Consider the following 20,466-nt stretch of genomic DNA (forward strand, 5'->3'; position numbering starts at 1 on the left):
CGGGGCAGGTGGGAAGAACCGAGAAATCGGAGCCCACTGGGACCGTTATTACTTCATTGCCTCTCTTGGCCGGGAGGCAGCGGTAGGGTAAACCTTTCCTCCCAGAGTCGTGCGAGCCACTGGGACCTGGGGAACCCGGACAGCCCGGGCCAGACAGACGGGTTAGGCCAGGTGCCCTCCCACAAGACACACGCGGTCTGGAATCTGGGCCCAGATTCGCTAACCCCAAGCAGACAAAGGGGCTGCTCCATTCACGTTTTTTACTAAAGCACCCACACAATTTTCTGTGCAATGTACAAACAACGAGCCGGCCCTGGGGCTACTGCCTTCTCTCTGAGACAGGGAGGCGGGAACCAGACTGACTGTTCTAAGCCCCACCCGCCCCCCATGCAAAAGCCCAAACTCAAGATCCCAGGCAGCGCCACAGCACCCCCTCTGGTCCCCTCCTGGGGTTGCTCCTCAGCAGGGGGCGCACCAGAGTTTGCCCCTACAATGTTGAATGAAAAAGGTTTCCCCTCCCCTGGGAGCATGGGGGATCCCCAGGTCTGAGAATTCCCCCTGGAAGCTACACTGCCCCCTAGTTGTACCTCCCACTCTTCCAGGCCCTAGGGGACTCAAGGGGGGAGAAACTGAGGCACAGAGAGGTGGAGTGACCTAGCCCAGGCCACTCGGTGAGGCAGTGCAGGGGCTGGCCCGACCCTGACAGTGAGGGAGGACTGGGCTGGGGAGGGAGGGGCAGGAAGAAGGGTTGACCCCAGAGAGGGCCACACTGGAGGGGCTTGCCCAGGTTGGAAGTCCCCCAAAGTAGGTTCTGAAACTTCCAGGTGCAGCTGGGGGAGCCTATGGAAGACCCTCCGAAAACAGAGCCCACAGTCTCAGTCCTGGGGGGTCCCACAGAGTAGTCGCCAGCCAGGCTATCGAGGTCAGTCCTCTGGCAGGCAATCCTTGGCACTGGGAGCCTTTGTCCGTTAGTATCAGCCCCGGGGGGGCCATGACGGGGGCCGCCCAATGTCCACTGTGATATTGGTGAAGAGTGGTTGCCGAGACACCTCCAAGACCTGGTACCGCACTGACCCGATGCCATCCCGCTTCATGGTCAGCTTCGTGTTTTGAATCTTCGTAAACCTAGATAGGACAGAAGTGGGTCCAGATCAGGGCTACCCAATAAACCCAATATGGGATCTCTGGGGCTAAGAATCAAGCCACCCTGGCTTCTTCCAGGGATGGCTCAGTTCTCACCAAACCATCTGCCCGTCACCTGCTTGGAGCCCTTTTGCTCTGGCATCTGCTTTCAAAACAGATCTTATCCCCTTGAGTCCAGAATTGTGACACCCTCACAAATCTCTCTCTGATCTCAGCCTTTCTCCTAAGCCTTAGACCCAGACACAGGCATCCAACAGGCACCTCAAATGCAAGGGGTCCTGTGTCAGTCATCATCTGTACTCCCCAAGCCCCTCTTCTCTTTGCTATCTCTCTGTCCCTTACCACTTACTCACTGAGCAGTCCCCAAGTACCAGGCTCTGCTCTTAAGTACCAGGGACACAGTCAGGAACAGGACGGTAAGTCCTTCCTCTAATGGCAAGTCTGTTCCCCTAGGGGAGACAGGTAACAGACAAGGAGCACATGAGAATGCTAAGGGGGAGACAGGGCAGAGAGACCAAGATGGCTGCCCTGGGAGGCGTAAGCACATGACACCAAAGCTGACAGCAGGGGGAAGGGCATTCCAGGCAGAGGTAAGCACATGCTGACCCTAAACTGGAAATGAGAATTTGCACAGCCAGTGGTTCGAGTTTAATGGGCCAAGGGCGTAAGAACAGCTTGGAGGCTGGAGCGTGTAGGGATGGGGCTCTGGAAGTCAGAGGATGCAGGTTTTTTTATTCTAGGAGTGAGAAGACAGGGATTTTTAGCCCAGTGGGAGGCAAGTGGGGAGGGCCAGAGGACAGGAACAATAGAAGGACGAGGGGGAAACAGGGAAACTAGTGAGAAGCGACTGCAGGAGTCCAGACAAGAGGACAGAGGCGGTGCTGGGGCACAGGGGGTGAAGGGAAAAGCGGAGGGGCTCAGAGATGTTTTGGGAGTGGCACAGGTACAACCTACTGACGGTTTAGACACACAGGGTGAGCGAAAGAAGAATCCAGGGAAACTAGATTTGAGGCAAAAGCCACTAGGTGGATGGAATCGTTCCTTTCTTTAAGCCAGAAATGCCTCGCTGTCTTGCCACTTCCTCAGCCAAGGCGGACATCACTAATTCATGAGGACACGGTGACCCGAAACAGGACCAAGGCTCCCGGCATGTGCTTTGAGAGCTCCCCGCCCACCTTCACTGCAACTGTTTTGATCCCCCTGCTCCTTCTGAGCTCAGCTCACATCCCTCTCCAGAGCTACCCCAGCACCTAGCACTCTCCCTCAGATGCCCTGCAGCCCCTCTCCTCCCATCCCTGTCCACCCTGCTTTTCATTGAACTGCTTTTCCATCAGCTCCCTGGATGCCCCGTGCTTCATGCTCCTGCCAGAGGCCAGCCCACCACTGGTGCTGCAGCCTGTCTCCCCACTCTTGCACCTGGCTTCAGAGCAGAACATCCCTACTGTTCTATCCGGGCGTGTGGCAGCCTCACACCCAGCACACCCCTAGGCCCCGTGATCCCTCCAAGCTTCCTTCCTGGCCCACCGGCAGCTCTGCCAGCCCTTCGTCACCTTCTTCAAACTCAAAAGGTGATCTTTCAAAGCCGAATCTGATCCTGATCCTTCCCTGCTTAAAGCCCTCCCATGACTCCCCATTGCCCCTGGCACAAAAGTGAAACTCCCAACCTGGGATCCAAGACCCCAGACACCCAGCACTGACCCCACAGCACATCCCAGCCCTCAGCGACTATAATACCAGAGTCCCAGTCTCTTAACTTATACCACGCACGTTCACATTTCCAGACTCCTGCAAATACCATTCCTTTTCTCCAAACTGGCCTCCTCCACTAACCCGGTGAATATAGCCCTGTGCCCAAGGCAGGCGTGTGACAAACACCTGTTGAATGCATGATCTTTCAAACCCTGGTTTACCATCACCTCCTCCTGGAGAGCCTCCCACCATCACTCCCTCTTCTGCCGGGACAGCACCTTGCCCTGATCACTGGGGCCATAGCTGCCTGTCTCCCTCACTAGAGTGAACTTCCTACAGGCTGTCCAGCAGGAACTGGCTCCAGACTCCCCCTGCCCACTCCCCCAGGTTAGAGCAGTGCCAGGAAGTCCTTGTCTACACTGCACATGCCCTCAGGTGCCTCTCCCGGCTGGCACCAGCACCTAATGTCGCTAAGTCCTCAGGGACGGAATGGCCTGCTCCCATCTCAGAGGGATCAGCACTGTCTGTCCGTGCCCTGCCCCATGTTGCTCGGGCCACCTTCGTTGGGTCCCCAGGCCCGGGAGCTGTGCCTGGTGCCCGCTACCTCTTGTCTTGTCTGCTCTGGCATAAGGGAGGTCTGTGAGAACACCAACGGGGATGTAATCTACTCAGGGAAGATTTGAACCCTGCCTTTACATTGTTGTCACCTCTAGGAATTAGGCAAGGGATGACAGAAGTCTGGGGTGAGGATGAGCTAGGGGTTGGGGAACAGGGATCAGGGGCATGGGAGTCCTCTCCAGGAGTCAAGGGGTCAGAGGCCTTGGGAATCACGTCTGGGGATCAGTGGCACTGGGAAGTCCCTTCCAGGAAGTAAGGGATTAGGGGCACTTGGGGTCACCTCTGCGGGTTGGGCTCGTTATGCTTGTCCCGGTCGTGCTTGATCATGCGGTAGCGGCCTATGCGGATGTCTGGGCGCGAGATCTTCATCCCAGTCAGGGAGATCCTGGGGATGGGGACAGACGGGCTGGAGCAGGCACCAGGAAGGGCAAGGAGCCTCGCCCGGTCTGCGCTGCACCTGCTGCACCCAGTCTACTCCCCGCCCCATCCAGACTCACCGGTTGAAGATGTCGTCATCCTCGCCACCCCAGCCCCAGTACTCGTTGGGGAAGCCGTTGATTCTCAGAAACTGGGCTTTACTCAGGCCTGACACACCTCCGAAGTAGCCAGCATAGGGCAGCCTGCGGCACGGAAGGGCAGGAGTCAGCTGTGGGCCTGAGGGGATTCCAGGGGGAAGGCCGGAGATGGGGTGAGGGGCCAGGAGCAAGGGGGCGCTGGGTGCAGTACCGACCGTCAGGGCAGGAGTCTGGGTCCGGCTGAGAAGGGAGCCCTCACCGGAAACCGAACTTGTCCATGGCAATGGCAAAGTGGCGGGGCTGATCACCACAGCGGTACAGGTTGCGGTCATCCATGGGGACCAGGTCCACGTCACTGAAGATGAAGCAGTCATAGGTGGCATCCTCTTTCAGTGCCTCCAGGAAGCCTACGTTGAGCAGCTTGGCCCGGTTGAAGGTGTCCTCGCCATGCTGGGGTTGGTGCAGGGGACAGGTCAGCTCTGGGCCTGTGACCGGCAGGCACCGGCCACTTTACCATTGGCCAGAGTGCTCCCCAAGGGGCTCCTACTTCCCTGCATCCCCCGACCCCACTCTGAATGGCTCCCCTAAGTTCTGCCTTCCAAGACCTTCCAGGACTTGGCTCCAGACTCCCCTCCAGCCATTGCCCTCAGATCCCAAGGCCCAGCTGCGATACATTCCTCAGCAGCCCTGGAATACTCCAGGTTCTTTACTGCCTCGAGACCTTGCTGTTAGCTCTGGAATGCTCTCTTCTGACGGTCAAGCTGATGTGTGGACAGGCATCCCTGATCACACCTCCCTGCCTCTGCGTCATCGTTCGTTCTATCCTGTGAGCTTCACTGAGTGTCCGGTTACACTGGGACTTAGAGCGCTCGTTCTTCTCATTCTTTCACCCCTTCATCCCAGCATGCCCTGCAGCCCTGTCCTGGGTGCCAGGCATCTTCCCTGTGCCGGTGGGAGCCTTCGAGGAGAGCAGCCCGGAGCCCACTGCATCCCTGCTGAGCACACTCACAAGAGAAGATGAACAGTGAATGCCCCAAATGACCAGCGTCGAAGACAAAGAAACCATAGGGACTGAGCCATCCGGCCCCTTTGACTCGTCTGGATCCACATCCAAACCCCCAGGCAGCCTCTGAGACCGGGAGAGGACGTGGTGAGATTCCCCAGTCTCCCCCGCAAAACGCCAAGACAGGTGTACAGGCAGTCATGGCCCAGAGAGCCGGGGGTCCCCTGAGCAACGGGGCTGCGGGGCCAGGCCTCTTTGAGGATGGGTTCCTGGCCATGCATGCCCACGCTCGCAATTCTAGCCAGAGCGAGGAGGAGCCCATGGAAGGAGCTGACTGCTGAGCCCCCTGTGCCATCCTACCATCTCTAGGCTGGAGCTGGGCACGGCCCTGGAGAAGGGTCTTTAGGCAGGCCCCTTGAGAGCGAGAGGAGGAATCATGGCCCCTCCTTCCCACCAGCCAGCCTGAGCCCCACAGGGTGGGAGCTGCTCGCCCTGCACCTTCCCTCCCACCAGCCCTTGCAGCAATTGTGCATTTTCTCCTGGCTCATCGGCTCTCCTTTCTGACCTTTCTCACCAGCCAGGAGCCCTGAGTTTCTCCCACGCGGCTCATAAACATGTCCAATTTTACCCCATCTCAAAAAGAAACCTCTCCAGCCACCACCCTACCTTTGCCTCCCCTTCTCGTTAGAGTGTTTTTTTTTTTCTGTTTTTTTTTTTTTTTAAAGAGTTGCCTCCAATTGGCTATTTCCATTTTGTCAAATCTGATTCCTTCTTCAACCCACTGCAATCTGCTTCCGCCCCCACCATGCCCCTGAAATGGTTCTCGCTGGGCCCACCTTGTTGCTAAATCCACTGGACGCTGCTTAGTCCATATCCTTCCTCCCCCAGCAGTGCTCACGTAGCTGCCATGCTTCCTTCTGGACACTTACTCCTGGGCTTCTGGGACACCACACTCTCCTGGGACTCCTCAAACCTCTCTGCCCAACCTTCCAGTCTGCGGTGCTGTCCCTTTCTCCACCCATCCCTTACATGCTGGCTTTCCTCTCTCATGCCCTGAGCTCCCCAGGCAGGATAGACGTTGGGTTTAGAGACCATCTGCATGCTGGTGGCTCCCAGATCCCTCTCTGCACCTCAGACCTCACTGCTGGGAGGACTCATTGGTCCAACTGCCAGCTGAACATTCCTTTCATACTTCACGCAGGCACTCAGACTCATCCCATGCAAAAAAAGAATCCAGGGTCAGGCTGTCCCTGAGACCTGGCCCAGCACCTCCGTTCCATCTCACTCACAGGCGCAGCTAACCCATACAGCAAATGGCCAGGAAGAACCCTCCAGGTGTCCTGGTGTCTCCCTTTCCTCTCTCTCTACCGTGTCACATCTCTCCCTTCACAGCCACCACTGCTGCTGGCCCACACACAGGTGCACTGTCTCTTTGCTGAATGTCATACCTCTTCTCAACTAGTCACCCTGCCACCAGCCTCTCCCTCCGTCCCATTCCCCACATGCAACCAGAGCGATCTTCCCAGGAAGCAAGCGTACATGCTACTCCTCACTTAATCCAGTGGTCGCACGCCGCCTTTAGGCTGGAAGTCAACTGCTTCGCTTGCCTCTGGAGACCGTTCTGGATTTGGCCTGTGCCAGCAATTCCAGGCTCATCTTTGCTACCCACCCTACATGCTGGACCCCACACCTCCACCAGTGGTTCCCGAAGACACGAGACCAGCTCTCTGGGTGGGACCTGGGGCCTCCAGTACGTCTGCAGACTGATCCCTACTCATCCCTCAAAACCCATCTCAACCACCACTTCACCCCAGGGCTACTGTTCAAGGCCCCTCTGTGCCCCCACAGCCCCCTGCTCCAACTCATCCCACACGGTCGTCTTGGAGTCTATGGGGATCCAAGTCCAAGTATGGGAATCCCAAGTATGGGAAGGAGGAACTATATCAGATCCTCCCCGGGTCCCAGCAGCCAGGCCTCACCAGGCCCAGGGCAGGGCTTGGACCCTGAGCTGAGTTCCCGGGGCCTCTGCTGTGGCCATGGCCCTCTCACAGACTTCATCCCTCTTTCAGGCTCTAACCCACCCCTCTCCAAGGGCTGCTCCATAGCCCCTCACAGCCAGCTGACCCTAGGTATCTACACGGGGCCCGCCAAAGGTAGACCATGAGGCTCATCTGCGCAGAGGCTAGGCACACGGCCATCAGCATGTGTGCCAATGCTCGCGTGTACACTCCCCATCATGCACCTGCAAACTCTCCCATGTGAGCAGGCACGTACACTGAGCCCCACACGACCACAGGCAGGCGAGAAGCCATGAATGCTCCCGTCCGCACTCATGCACTGAGAGGCACACGGGTCTCCCCAGCCGCAGGTGCTCACGGTGCCCAGCCCCGGGGCCCCAGGCAGCACACCTGGTTGATGACATAGACGCCATAGCGCAGCCGCTGTCGCCTCAGGATGGGGTGCAGGTAGTGGAGCCAGTAGCGCAGGTGGTGCTCCCGGTGCCGGAAGGGAATGATGACTGCCACCGTCTGGGCCGGCGTGCAGTCGGGGGGCGCGTAGCGGCCGCCCAGGAGCACGCCCGGGTTCTCCCTCTGCACCCGCTCCAGTGGCATGGGCGAGGTGAACTCAATCAGCAGTCGGCCCACTGCAGGCGGGACGGCGGCAGGAATCAGCTGGCCATCGGAGGCCAGGGACACCGGCCCTCTCACTCAGCCCCAGGGGGAGGCCAGGGAAGCCCCGGAATGGCCCTCTTGCAACAGACCCGGACCCCCTGTACCCCCATGGGTCACTCCCTGAACCAAACCACACCAGTCTTCTGCCCACCCCTAGAGGCCGGCCCTACCCTGCAGGCTCACCAAGGCCCGGCGGTGACTCAGGACAGGGAGGCAGGACAGGAGCTGTGGGGCCGGGCCGGGCGCTGGGAGCCTCGGGGAGCCCCGAACTGGGGGCAGTGGCGTTGGGCCGAGAGAAGTTGGTGCTGCTGCTGGCAGCTGGGTGGAGGGCCCGGGCAGGGCCGCGGGCACTGAAGCGGCTGAAGAAGGCCAGGTGCTGGGCGTAGACGTCAAAGTAGAGGATGACGGCCACAAGAAAGTGCAGCAGGCAGAGGAGGAGCACGGCCTTGCACACGCGCTCCAGCGTCCCCCCCAGCAGTCTGCTCATCCCGCAGGCGGCCGCCGGCCCGCCCAGTGGGCCCGGGCATCCGGCTGCCGGCCTGAGCAGGGGGAAGAGAGAAACAGACCCAGCGGGTCAGGGCCAGATGAGCCAGGCTACCCAGCCCCAGCCCCTGCCTGCTGCTCACCCTCACAGACCCGCATCCGTACATGTATTACCTGCTCACATCCTGTGACACTCGCGGACTCCCATTCACATGGACACAGTCCCTGGCAACTCACTGCTCACACAGCCTCACACACCTGAGTACTAACCCACAGACACACACGTTCCTCATTCTCGCTGCCACACATACACAGAAACACAACCTCATGCTCCCACACTCAGGTGCACGCCCGTACTGCATAACTGGACACACAGCCCTGTGTGTCCTCAGAAACATGAACACATGACCTCTGATCACAGTGGTTCATACCTCCCAATGAAAACACATTTACTTGCAGACCCTCCTGTGTACCTGTGCCCCAGAGAACAGACATCCCCACAGGCCAGCATCCTCAACCCAGAACTCCTGGTCTGGGGAGGCACGACCATTTACTGAGTACCTAGCATGCAGGAACCCTTGGTACTCGTGACTTCAGTTAGTCCTCCCAGGACCATGGTGGGCAGTGGTGTGGTTGGACAGGTACCAGTGACAAGTAGGCCAGGCCAACTAGGACCAGGCTGGGAAGTGGCCCTCAGCATCCAGGAGGCCCAAATATGAACAAGATGTTTATGGGATCCCTACCCTCTGGAGTGGGAGCTCAATATACAAGGTGGGGCATATGACACCCCTCCTTTAAGACCTCAAGGATTGGGATGAACTTTCTGGAGTCTGCCCAGCACTTGCTGGTTCTGATTCCGGGAAGAAGGAACGCCTAGGCCCTGGAGACCCGTCCAGGACCAGCATGCCAGGGAAGGGTCTTGGGCCATGGCTCCAGCTGGGGTTCCAACAGAGCAGCACTTCTGTGGGCTGGGTCTCACTCAGAGATACATAGCACCACACAACCACAGCCACCGTGGGTCCCAGCTAAAGTCACCTGCACTCACAAACACTGAGAACTACATGGAGTCACAGACACACCCCAGTGACAGTAGCAGTATCAGTAACAGTAACGCAGAGTCACACACTCACAAACAAAGCCGCTGCTCCTGGACGTACACAGCCATGCATGCAGGTTCCCGGGCAGCTCGGACGCCCGGCCCCACGTGCAAACATTCCCACCCCTCCCTCCGGGGCAGGGGTTCTGGGTCAGGCTGGCCGCCAGTCTGCGAGACGCCTTAGGGCGGGGCTGAAAGGCAGACCGTCCTGAACACGTGGCTCCCCGGGGCGGGGGAGGCAGTGAGGACCCGGTGGGTGTGAAGTCTGGGGGGGGGGGGGGGCGTGGATTGGGGGAGTGGATGTGGGGCGGGGGCCGAGGCCGGGAGAAACGTGAGTGGAGCGTCTACCCGCGCCACGAGGCCAGGGCGAGCGAGGACAATAAGGGAGGCAGGCAGGGGGCGGGCAAGAGGAGCCCGGGGCGGGGGATGGGGAGGGGAGGGGAGTGAAGAGCCGAGGCGGAGGGCTGGGGGAGGGATGGGGAAACGCCAGGCCGGGGTCTGGCCGCCGGCGCCTCTCACCGGCTCCTGGGCGGGGATCGCGGAGCCGCGCTCGGGGCGCTCCTCGCGGAGCTGGGTCTGGAATGTCGGGGCCCTGGGCTGGGGACCGCGCGCGCACACCTCTCACCCGGCGCTCGGGGCTCAGCAGGGGGCACCGCTCCAGCTCGGGCTGGGTTCCCGGCTCCCGTGGCTGCGGACGGCTCCGTCCCCCATGGCCCGGCCCCGCCGCCTCCCGCCGCCCGGTCAGCGGCCCCCGCGGCCCCCGGGCCGCCTCCTGCCGCCGCCGCGGGCCATGGAGCCGAGCCGCCCCGGGGGGCAGGGCGGGGCCGGGCGGCCGGGCAGACCCACGGACCGGCGGACCGATGGACCACAGCGCCGCCGCCTCCCTCCCGCGCTACGGCGCCTCGGAGGGGCAGGCCCGGCCGGCGCGCCCGCGCGCGCGCCCCCGCGGCCCCCGCCTCCAGCGCGCCCGCACCCGCCGCGCGCCTCTGCCGTCCGCCCCTGCCGGCGGCCAAGCGCGGCGGAGCGAGGGGACAGAGGTGGCACGGGACCAGAGAGGGTCGGAAGAAATCGGTAAGGCTCATCCCAGAGGTTGGATTTGGGGTCCAGACTGGGGAGGGTGTGGCTGTGGGCTGGAGCGCGAACTCCGCCAAAAGGGGTCCTGGAAGTTAGGCGACTCTAGCAGGGAGGTTAGGAATTTGTCCTCTCATTGATGGAACAGCATTATAGGTCTGCCAGCGGTCGCGGGGTGGGGGTGAGGGTGGTTGCTGGTTGGGCAGGACCCTTAAAGGCGTGAGAAGTGTGTGGCAGGGGCTTCTAGGATGACAGGATGTTGGTACAAGATTGCACAGAAGAGGGAGGAGGAGCTGGGGCCCTGGGAACAAGGGCTCAAATTAGTTACTGGCAGGGGATGGCACTGGGATATGCAGAGGCAAACGAATGGGCTCCAGGCTCCACAGGGATAGACAGTGAGGGATGCCTGAGGGTAGAGCCAGATAGATGTGGCCCATATGGGCTTAGCAGACAGAACCTTGAAGACCTGGGACTGGGAGGATAGCCCCCTCCTCTGCACAAACATCAGGGTCCATTCATCCCCAGCGTCCCTTGCGCCTTTCAATAAAGATATTCAAGGCTAGAGTCCTCAGGCCAGCACCCTTCCTCTCCACCCAGGAACCAGCTCTGTCCAAAGCAGAGACTGTGTATGAGACAGGTGCCAAGAAGCTGGCATAAGGTTGAGGCCAATAGGTCGGTTTACCCTCCTCTCTCCATGAAAGAATATAACAAAGGAGGGCAACAGAAGCAGCACTGACCCAGACAGAAACCACGTTTATTTCACAAACACTGGGAAGACGGGTTGGGGGAAGAGGCGGGACACAGGTGCACAGCTGCACACGGTCATCAGCAATCCACTCCCCACACCGAGGCTCCAGCCAGGTAGTGCCTCCAAGTTGATGGGCAGCGAGAAGCCAAGTGCAGGGAGGGCCCTGAACACCAAGCCCCGTGAAAGGCCAAGGGTGACAGCTCCAGCTGTCCTGGGAAAACCACAAATAAATAAGAGTGGGACACGGCCCCACCCAAACAGATAATCTAGTCACCCATCTTCACTCTGGAGGTCTGCAAAAGAAGAACAAGGAGAAATCAGGCAGTGACAGAGGAATAAGTAAGACAGTAATAACAAATGACATAAGGTCAGCTCTAGCAAACCCATGGTGGGATGGACAGACCACAACAGATGGATGATGGGATCAAGACGGACATGCTGTGACAAACACCAATGAACAGGGACAGTCAGTCAACCACAGAGTTAGGCTGTGGGACAGAGAGAGGAGTGGCACATGAACGAGACCCATTACCAAGAGTCAACCCAGCTAAACATTCACATTCAGACCTGATCCTCAGCCACACGTACACATGTTAGAAAAGATGCACACAATTCAGACATACTGTTCTACTCACAGAATAGATACACACAGGCCTTGAGACCCAAAGTCAAACACACCAAGACTGACAGACAAGGTCCCAATCCAGGCTAGACTACAAATAAAGACCAAAAAATAATACAACAGAAAGCCCCAATGAAAGACCTATAGACATAAAGCAGTAGGGAAATAAACATTACACTAGTCAATGATACCACGCTGGAAAGCTTCAAAAGGGGAAAACTGAAAAATGGGAATTAAGTGGCGGGAACCCCTCAGTTCTATGGTTACAGATGGAAAGAGTGAAGCTGGGTTGGGGACAAGGACACAGGCTCCCCAGGGAATTCATCACCTGAAGGATTGCAACAATGACGCCAAAGAGGCCAATGGCACTGCCAAAGATCTCCACGATGAGAATCTTCACAAAGAGGCTGGGGTTCTGTGCATCAGCCAGGGCAGCTCCACTGCCCACGATGCCCACGCAGACTCCACAGAAGAGGTTAGAGAGGCCTACTGTGAGGCCAGCTCCAAACATGGAGTAGCCTGAGGGGATGGAAGGAAGAGTACTGAGGCCAAGCCAGGCACAAAGGGAAAGGAAGACAAGCCCCCAACATGGACTCATGGGGCTAGTCCCCACTCCCAACTCTGCAAAGCAGGCCAAACAAATGGGAGTGAATGTTGAAATGACAGGTCTAAGCTGGGCCACAGCAGTGGGGAAGCAGACATAAAGCCCCAGCTTTTTTTCTTCACATATCCACCTACCTGCATGGTAGTTTCGATGCCCAATGGCCTGAGGGTCAGTGGCACTGAAAGGCTGCAGGAGGCAGAGAAGTAATCAGAAGCCACTCTCCCTCCTCCAGTATCATTAATCACTGTATAGAACATACTGGAATAGATGCCAACCCCACCGTGGTTCTCCATACCTCAGCCATGTTGCTGATCACAATTGCCATGATGATGCCATAAATGGCCACAGCCTCACAGAAGATGATGCTGGTAGTGGTGGGCATGGGGGTGGAGAGGAGAAAAAGATGAGAAAGAAACTAATCTTCCTCCCCCAGAGAGTCCCCAGCCACCATTTCCCCTACTGATTTCCCACCCCATCAGGAGGCTGGTCAGAAGCAGCGTGTTAGGTCAAACAAACAGGGAGCTCCCAATGCAGATGGTCTGGCAACCCTCCAAAGGTCCTACATTCACCTGACCAGATTCTTGGTCTTGATCCTGGGAGCCTTCACCCCTCCTCCAATGATAGAAGAGCCAGTAATATAGATGCCCCTGATGGAAAGATGAAAAAAAAAAAAAAAACAAAAACAAACCGATGAGCAGAGCCCAAGCTTGTCACTGCCCCCAAGATGACTAAGGACCCACTGACACCACCTGCTATGACTCACCTCTCTCCCCAGTCCCACCACCCCAACACTCACCATGCTGCCCCAACCACAGACAGGGAGATAGCTAGACCAATGCCCAAGTTTGACCACATGAAGGGGGAAGTTTCAGTCAGGAACCTGGTGTGGAAACAGGGAGGAAAGCAGTTTCAGCCTTGGTGGAGAAGTGAGCACAAAATCCATATCCCAACCCTCCAAGCCCACCAGTCCTGAACGCTAAGATAAAATACATCTTATGTCCCAAAGGTCCATGTCCCATGCACCTGGGGATGGGATGGAGTAGGGGCTTAGATCAGTGAAGGAAAGCTGCAAAGAAGCACCTAGGGGAATCCTCTCCCTGCAGTCCCTTACCATGCCACATCAAAGCGGAAACCCAAGTCAAAAATGGTGTAGCAAATTCCTGCAGGAGTGAGGAAAAAGGGGTTAGAGGCGGTTCTCTAAAGAGAAACTTCTCAACTTAAACAAGAAGTCGCTGCCCAGCTGTAACGTCCCCAAAGGTCTGCCTACAGGTAAGTCAAGGGAGACTTGTCAGGCTGGTCTCCATGTGAAAGCACAGCTATCTATTCAGACTCCTCGGCTCAGGCCTCCATTTTCTGCCACTCCCTCACTAACCTACAGTCTCCCAGTGACACCACCTCCCAGACCAAGACCCTCCACGGCCATCTACCAGTAGGTCTGAATACCCTGGAGAAAGGGAGAGCGCACCGGATCCCACCAGCCGGATCTGAGCCGCTGTTTACCCAACAAGCTGTGGGTGGGGGCGGAGGGCAAAACGACCGGGAAAAGAGGAACTGGAACGGCCGGCTCGTGACCTAAGCAGGCCCCTCCGGAGCGAGCGAGGGATCGCAACAGTGAGATGGGGGAGGGGCGGTAGTGACAGAGAAGTACCGAGCAGCTCCCGCGGCCCCCACCTCCCCCCGTCCGCGCCCCTCCTCAAGGGGCTAGAGATCCGGGTCTCCTCTGTCAGGGTCAAAAGCCCCAACAGCCTTGAGGCAAGTCCTGGGGCCCCAGACACAGACCCCACGCTGGGGCCCAGCATTCCCGGGACCCCACTTCTCCCGCTGGGCTCCAGCCCCGCCAGCGGGGCCCGAATGCTGGCCCCGCCCGCCAGGGCCCGGCCTCACCCACGACCAGCATGCAGGCCCAAAAGGCCACGAAGACCCCGGAGTAGAGCAGCGCTAGCCCCGTCATGGCGGCAACGACGGCGGGGCTCGGGTCTGTGGGGCCACAGCTAAACCCGCGTCCCTGCGTCCACCGTGCGCCCCGCAGTCTGACCGCCCGCCCCGCCGCGTCACCTGACTCACCCACGTGACGCGCGGGCACCACGTGACTCCACACCCAACCCTGCGCCACTATACGTCCAGAACTTTGGCGACGCCAAAGCGCTGAGAATTGTGGTTGTTGTAGTCCCTCGCTTCAGAAAGAGATCCCCCTGTACTCAGTACCTCGACCTCGGGCGGGTCACTTTCATCTCTCCAAACCGCTCTTCCTCAGCCCCTATAGTCAGCTCCACTTGGGCTCACCGGCCCCGCTTTACACCAGAGTCTCCTCGCAGGCCGCCTCAGCTTGGCCTCCAAGCCAGTGCTGATTCCATGGAACTCCTCCCTTGCTGTGCTCCCCAGTTCAGCAAGGGTGTCTTGCTAACTTTGCTTATGCTCTTCTTTCTGCCTGAAGCACGCTTCTTCATGTTCATCTCGTTGCCCAGCTAACATCTACTGGTCCCCAGGAAACACTCTTCTAGGAAGCCTTCCCTAACCCAGAGGCAGGGCAATGTGCCTGCTCTGGGCTCCCCTACTATCCTGGTGATTCCTATGAAACTTGTCACTCTTCAGTTTAAAATGCCATTTCAGGGGTGCGTGGGTGGCTTACTCAGTTAAGCATCCGCCTTCCACTCAGGTCATGATCCTGGGGTCCTGGGATAGAGCCCTGCGTCCGGCTCCCTGCTCAGCAGGAGAGCCTGCTACTCCATCTCCCTCTGCTTGTGCTTTCTCTCTCAAACAAATAAAATATTTAATAAAATGCCATTTCACTCAGAATAAAAGCCACAGTCCTAGTAATGGCCTACTACTAGGCCTCTCCTGGTGCAGCTTCCAAAGCCCCTTACCTGATCTCATCTAATATTCCCCCATTAACTGCACTGGCCTCCTTGCTATTCTTTGAACATACCAGCCATATCCCCACTACATCATCCTTGCAATTGTTCCCTCTGCGTCTACTTATCCATATGGCTCACTCCATAACTTCCTTTCAGTCTTTGCTTACCTTCTTCAAAAGGTCTTCCCTAATCATCTCGTTTAATACTGCAATCCATGGGCGCCTGGGTGGCTCAGGGGTTAAGCTGCTGCCTTCGGCTCAGGTCATGATCTCAGGGTCCTGGGATCGAGTCCCACATCGGGCTCTCTGCTCAGCAGGGAGCCTGCTTCCTCCTCCTCTCTCTCTCTGCCTGCCTCTCTGCCTACTTGTGATCTCTGTCAAATAAATAAATAAAATCTTAAAAAAAAAAATACTGCAGGGCGCCTGGGTGGCTCAGTGGGTTAAGCCGCTGCCTTCGGCTCAGGTCATGATCTCAGGCTCCTGGGATCGAGTCCCGCATCGGGCTCTCTGCTCAGCAGGGAGCCTGCTTCCTCCTCTCTCTCTGCCTACTTGTGATCTCTCTCTGTCAAATAAATAAATAAAATCTTTAAAAAAAAAAAAATACTGCAATCCACTATTCCTTATGCTTCTTCCCAGCTTTAAAGTTCTCCATAGTACCTACCACCATTTCCATACTAAGTATTTTGTCCATCTCTCTTCCTCCACCCCCCATGAGAATGTAAGTACCATGAAAGGGTTTCTGTTGAGCTTACTGTATTTCCAGTGCCTGGCACACAGTGGGTGCTCCATATGTATTTGTAAAATACACAACTGGTGCCCATTTTGTCCGCTGCCACAGTCAGTTTACAGATCTGCCTCTACCAGTAGACTGGGCACTCCCTGAGAGAAGGGACCACGTCTCTGTTTACCTGCTTCTTCAACACCTTGGACAGTGCCAGTATGCCAAGAGTGTCTGCAAACTTGGTAATGAAGAAATGCCCCATGGGGTGCCTGGGTGACTCAGTTGGTTAAGCGGCTGTCTTCGACTCCGGTCATGATTCCAGGGTCCTGGGATTGTGTCCCACATTGGGCTCCATGCTCAGGAGAGAGCCTGCTTCTCTCTCTCCCTCTGCCTGCCATTCTGCTTAATTGTGCTATCTGTCAAATAAATAAAATCTTAAAAAAAAAAAAAAAAGTGCTCCCAGGGCCTTCCCTCCTCACTGAACGTAGTTTCACTGTCTTGCAATTGCTTATTTAACTGCCCCTCTTCCTAACTACACTGTGAGGACAGGAATCCAGTTAAATACAGTTCAGATCTCCACTCAGGACCTATAGTGTTTGATGAATAAAAAGAAACAGAAGGAGAAAAAGTATCCAGTTTATTCAAGTTTCTGTGATCTCCTGTGAGAAACAAAATAGGAATCAGTATAGACCAGCATTGTCCAACAGAAGCTTCTGAAATAATGGAAACGTCCTATAGCTGCATTGTCCTCTCCTGTGGCTAAATGACCATTGAAATGTGACTAGTGTGACTGAGAAGTGGAGTTTTTATTTTTTATTCTTAAAGTTAACTTTTTTAGTAATCTATTGACCCACCATGTTGAACTCATGATCAAGAGCTGCACACTTTTCCAGCTGAGGCAGCCAGGCACCCTGAGAAATTTTTAATTTTAAGTAATTTGAATTCACGTTTAATAGCCATGGGTGTCTAGTGGTTACTTTGTCAGACAACACAGGTCTACACCAGTGGTTTTCAACTAGGGACAGTTTTGCCCCTACAGCAGACACCTGTCAATGCCTGGAGGCATTTTTGGTTATCACAATTGGGTATGTTGGTGGCATCGAGTGGGTGGGCAGAAGCCAGAGACGATGCTAAACGTTCTATAGTGCACAGAATAGCCCCCCACAGCAAAGAATTAGCTGGTCCAAAACGTCAATGGTACCAAAGTTAGGAAACCCTGGTCTAGACTATCTAGGACCTTTGACAAGGGCAAACCCTCAATTGCACATCAGAAACTGGGACTGGCCAGAGGTCCTGGGCTGTTCCCAGGAGGACAGATGGGCCCATAAGACTTCAGGAAAGCCCCAAATCAGTTCCATCAGTCCAACAGGTATTTATCAAGTCACTATATGCTAAGCCTTGTGCCAGGGGCAGGACAGGGACAGAGCAGGATTCCCTTCCTCGGTGAGGGGCTGTCCACCCTTCCCTGAATCCAGGCTCCTTCAAGGATTCTGGCAAAGGAGGCGGATGCAGGGAGCATTAAAGGTCTTTGCAGCGATTCTTAAGTCCATCTGTGTCTCTGGGCCAGATGGTATCAGCTGCTTCCCTCATCCTCGTAGGCGATGGCAATCCCTCGTCTTCCACTCACAGCTCCTGTCACCGGTGTCTGACCCAAACGGGGCTGCAACCCTTGCCAGCTCCGGGAACTAAGGTACAAGGCTGTAGAGAGAGGGGACTGAGGCCAAGTGGGTGGAATCTGGGGAAAGAGTTCAGCTGGGAGCAGAGACTTGGCACACTTACCTGCAGGGCTGCTCTCAGCCAGCTCTAGCTGGGGCCGCAAGGTCAGGGCCAAACACCCAGGATCATCTGATGGCTTCCACACAGGTGGGGGTCGGAGTTCCCCAGTAATGAGGGACACATCTGGGGTGTCCCACAGTTCTGAGTCAGGTGGTGGGAGGGGCACGTGGAAGGGAGAACCTGGGAGGGAGAAAGAGGATCCATACTGGCCCGATTCCTGCCCCACGTGTTTCCAGCTCAGGCAGTACCCTAGCACTCACCAGGCAATAAATCCGCATAATGTGTGAGGTGGGGAGCCAGGCCTGCAGGTGGCCAGGCGGGGTTGCAGGCAGCTTCCAGCTCACATGGTGCCAACACAGGCCGGAAGAAGCCACCAGAAGGCTGTGGAGCTAAAGCACAAAGAGGGCAGGCCAACAGCACAAAGACATCTACCTCAGGGAAGTTGGCGAGCTTGGGAGGTGTGGGCCGCCCCAGGGCCAACACATAGCTACGCTTGCCTGCAGCCTGAGCCAGGTTCCGCAAGTGTGCCAGTGCCTCACGGTGTTGGGCCACACCCATTGTCCCTGCCAACAGCCCTACCACACGGGCATCTTTGGCCCTCTCTACCAGATAGTGTCTACGTGCCTTTAGCCGCCCAGCCCGGACACCTTCATCCTGAGTCTGCCCTGTATCTGGGCAGCAGGTGAAGAAGGGCTGCCCTGGTGCCCAGCCCAAGAGCAGCCGGCTCAGGTCTGGGTCAAGATCAAGGTCAGCACTGGCTGCAGAGCCCCCCACATAGAAGGCACCATATTCTTCCAGACACCTCCCTGGAGCCAGGGGGAAGCGGCGCCCAAAACGCTCCAGGGGCTCAGGCTCTGGACTACAGGAGCCCACTGGCAATGGAAGAGCTGGGCTGGAGACAAGCAGGTCCAGGTACCGCGGGCGCAGGAGAGTGGCCAAGGCCTCTGGAAGAAGGAGGTGGTGTTAGAGTTGGGGTCTGCCAAAGGAGGAACCCCATCATCTCCAGGAGACTGAATGTGACCCAAAAGCAAAGACTGGGATCAAGCCCGTATCAAGAGCTCTGTGGGAGTATATTGAAATGTGACTATCAAGGCACAAAGTAGCTGGCCCACCCTTCTTGTATGCCCCAGCAAAAACCCTCACCTAAGGCGTGGGCACAGGCCGGCTCACTTAGCAGCACCACAGGCGCTTTGCAGTCTGGGTTCTGGGCCTCAAAGGCCTTGGCGCAGAGCTCCAACTGCACAGAACGTTGACCAAGGACGAAGGCCACAGGCAGTGGGCGGGCTGGAGGGCTTAAGCAGGCAGGGCCAAAATGTACAAGGGCCTGAGCTCCAGCTTGTTCAGCACCCAGTACATCTACACAGCAGCTGCAGGGGAGATACCATTAGTGAGAAGAGTTCTCATCAGGAAAACAGCTGCTGCCCTTCACGGTAAATGTGAAGCCTGAAATGTCACCAGTGAAGTAAACGATGTTATAAATGAAGACACTGTCACTCAGGGGAGCAACTATAAGAGGCAGCATCATCATCAAGAAAAGAGACAAGCCACTGGGGGCAGACACTGTCATAGAAGGGAAACACCAAGAGCCTCGGACCCTGTACTTACTCCCCAGCCCCTACCCTTGCCCCCAATCCTCAAGCTCAGATTCATACCTGCCATAGGCCGTGTCGCCCAGAATGAACATCTTCGACCCTGTGGTCCCCTCCAGTCGTGCAGCCACGGCCCCAGCATCTCCCAATAGCTGGTCAGGGAACTGCAAGGCCACCTGTAAGTATAAGCCACAGAGTCAGGAACAGCCTCTCCTCCACCCTCTTCAAGAAAAACCGTCCAGAGGTCCCTGCCTAACCTTCAAAGCCCCTCCTCCCAGAGGAGCAACTGCCCCCGTCCACCCCCGCCCAATCCTCACAAAACTATCCCCATATCCAGATCTTCTGGGAGACCCATTCCAAGGTGAGCCACGCCTCCCTAACCTGCCCTCACCCGCTGACACCCCAGGTCACGGACAAATTCAGCGACTCTCTCCAGCTCGTACACGCGGTGCAGGTCCTCTGGAGGAGTGAGCTGCCCCGGGGCGCCCGCCTCTCGCTGCAGCGCTGCCTCAGCGGGGCTGCTGAACGTAGACTCCATAAGGCACTGCTTGGGTGGCGGGAAGCAGCGGGGAACTCCCTCGGTCAACTTCAGGCCCCGCGTCCTTAAAAGCAGCCCTCAGTAAATCAGAGTCATTTAATGAGAGCGGTGAATCTGGGAAGTCGGTGCGTAGCCCTCGGACCACCCCTCGACGCCTCCAAACCCGTTTTTCGGCTACACCACTACACGAGGGCATGTGGGGGATTGCTTCCGGGTTTTTAAGGCGGGGCTGGCAGTAGTTTCGCCAATCTTAAACTAGCACTGCTCCCGCCTTCCAATCCTCGCCAGGCCGCCCTCAGAGAACCAATGATCTGCTCCAGAGCCCAAGTCAATTGGGAGGCAGAGGAAGGCGCGGAGCCTTGTGGGTATTGTAGTTCCCCTGGTCCTCTTCTCCAGCGGCTGTTTTTCCTGTTCAGACCGCCAATGGCACTCAGAAAAAGTGCCACCACCGGGTCCTGGCTGGCTCAGTCAGAAGAGCATGTGACTCTTGATCGCAGGGTTGTGAGTTGGAGCCCCACGGGGTACAGATTAAATAAATAAACTTAGGAAAAAAAAAAAAGCAACCCCCTGAAAATACTCGTTTGAGCAGCTCCCATCATGGTACACTGTTAAGCACTTCATTCCACTCTATCATCTAGGAAGTACCATTGCATAATTTTCAATTCAGGTGCCAAACTGCCTGGGTTTGGATACTGTGCTCTGCCATTGCTACTTATTCAACGTC

The 20,466-nt window shown here is 56.8% G+C and overlaps 3 protein-coding genes across 10 annotated transcripts; all 3 read right to left on the minus strand.

Annotated features, from left to right (window-relative positions):
* Window positions 1-243: 243 nt before the first annotated feature.
* B4GALT2 (beta-1,4-galactosyltransferase 2) lies at window positions 244-10,146 on the minus strand. Of its 3 annotated transcripts, XM_032361482.1 has the most exons (8): window positions 9,845-10,144; window positions 9,254-9,410; window positions 7,824-8,179; window positions 7,377-7,612; window positions 4,225-4,415; window positions 3,948-4,070; window positions 3,731-3,835; window positions 244-1,125 (listed from the first exon to the last, which is right to left on the minus strand). In XM_032361482.1, the coding sequence occupies exons 2-8, from the start codon at window positions 9,286-9,288 to the stop codon at window positions 975-977; spliced, it is 1,197 nt and encodes a 398-aa protein (XP_032217373.1). In that variant the 5' UTR covers window positions 9,289-9,410; window positions 9,845-10,144; the 3' UTR covers window positions 244-974. The 3 variants fall into 3 exon arrangements, with proteins under 3 accessions (XP_032217373.1, XP_032217375.1, XP_032217374.1); XM_032361484.1 differs by lacking the exon at window positions 3,731-3,835 and having other exon boundaries at window positions 9,845-10,146; XM_032361483.1 differs by lacking the exon at window positions 9,254-9,410 and having other exon boundaries at window positions 9,845-10,143.
* Window positions 10,147-11,023: 877 nt separating this feature from the next.
* Window positions 11,024-14,334, minus strand: ATP6V0B (ATPase H+ transporting V0 subunit b). Of its 3 annotated transcripts, none has more exons than XM_032361498.1 (8): window positions 14,149-14,334; window positions 13,376-13,424; window positions 13,061-13,144; window positions 12,834-12,911; window positions 12,560-12,629; window positions 12,399-12,450; window positions 11,989-12,179; window positions 11,024-11,331 (listed from the first exon to the last, which is right to left on the minus strand). In XM_032361498.1, the coding sequence occupies exons 1-8, from the start codon at window positions 14,213-14,215 to the stop codon at window positions 11,305-11,307; spliced, it is 618 nt and encodes a 205-aa protein (XP_032217389.1). In that variant the 5' UTR covers window positions 14,216-14,334; the 3' UTR covers window positions 11,024-11,304. The 3 variants fall into 3 exon arrangements, with proteins under 3 accessions (XP_032217389.1, XP_032217391.1, XP_032217390.1); XM_032361500.1 differs by lacking the exon at window positions 14,149-14,334 and adding an exon at window positions 13,730-14,079; XM_032361499.1 differs by lacking the exon at window positions 14,149-14,334 and adding an exon at window positions 13,708-13,731.
* A 2,125-nt stretch (window positions 14,335-16,459) lies between these two features.
* On the minus strand, window positions 16,460-20,056 carry DPH2 (diphthamide biosynthesis 2). 4 transcript variants are annotated; one of them, XM_032302749.1, is made up of 6 exons: window positions 19,596-20,046; window positions 19,268-19,380; window positions 18,759-18,982; window positions 17,876-18,559; window positions 17,619-17,795; window positions 16,460-17,537 (listed from the first exon to the last, which is right to left on the minus strand). In XM_032302749.1, the coding sequence occupies exons 1-6, from the start codon at window positions 19,740-19,742 to the stop codon at window positions 17,413-17,415; spliced, it is 1,470 nt and encodes a 489-aa protein (XP_032158640.1). In that variant the 5' UTR covers window positions 19,743-20,046; the 3' UTR covers window positions 16,460-17,412. The 4 variants fall into 4 exon arrangements, with proteins under 4 accessions (XP_032158640.1, XP_032158641.1, XP_032158642.1 ...); XM_032302750.1 differs by lacking the exon at window positions 18,759-18,982 and having other exon boundaries at window positions 19,648-20,056; XM_032302751.1 differs by lacking the exon at window positions 18,759-18,982 and having other exon boundaries at window positions 19,596-19,696.
* Window positions 20,057-20,466: the final 410 nt, after the last annotated feature.

Source organism: Mustela erminea, chromosome 10 (assembly GCF_009829155.1).
Source record: "Mustela erminea isolate mMusErm1 chromosome 10, mMusErm1.Pri, whole genome shotgun sequence".
Lineage (NCBI taxonomy): Eukaryota > Metazoa > Chordata > Mammalia > Carnivora > Mustelidae > Mustela > Mustela erminea.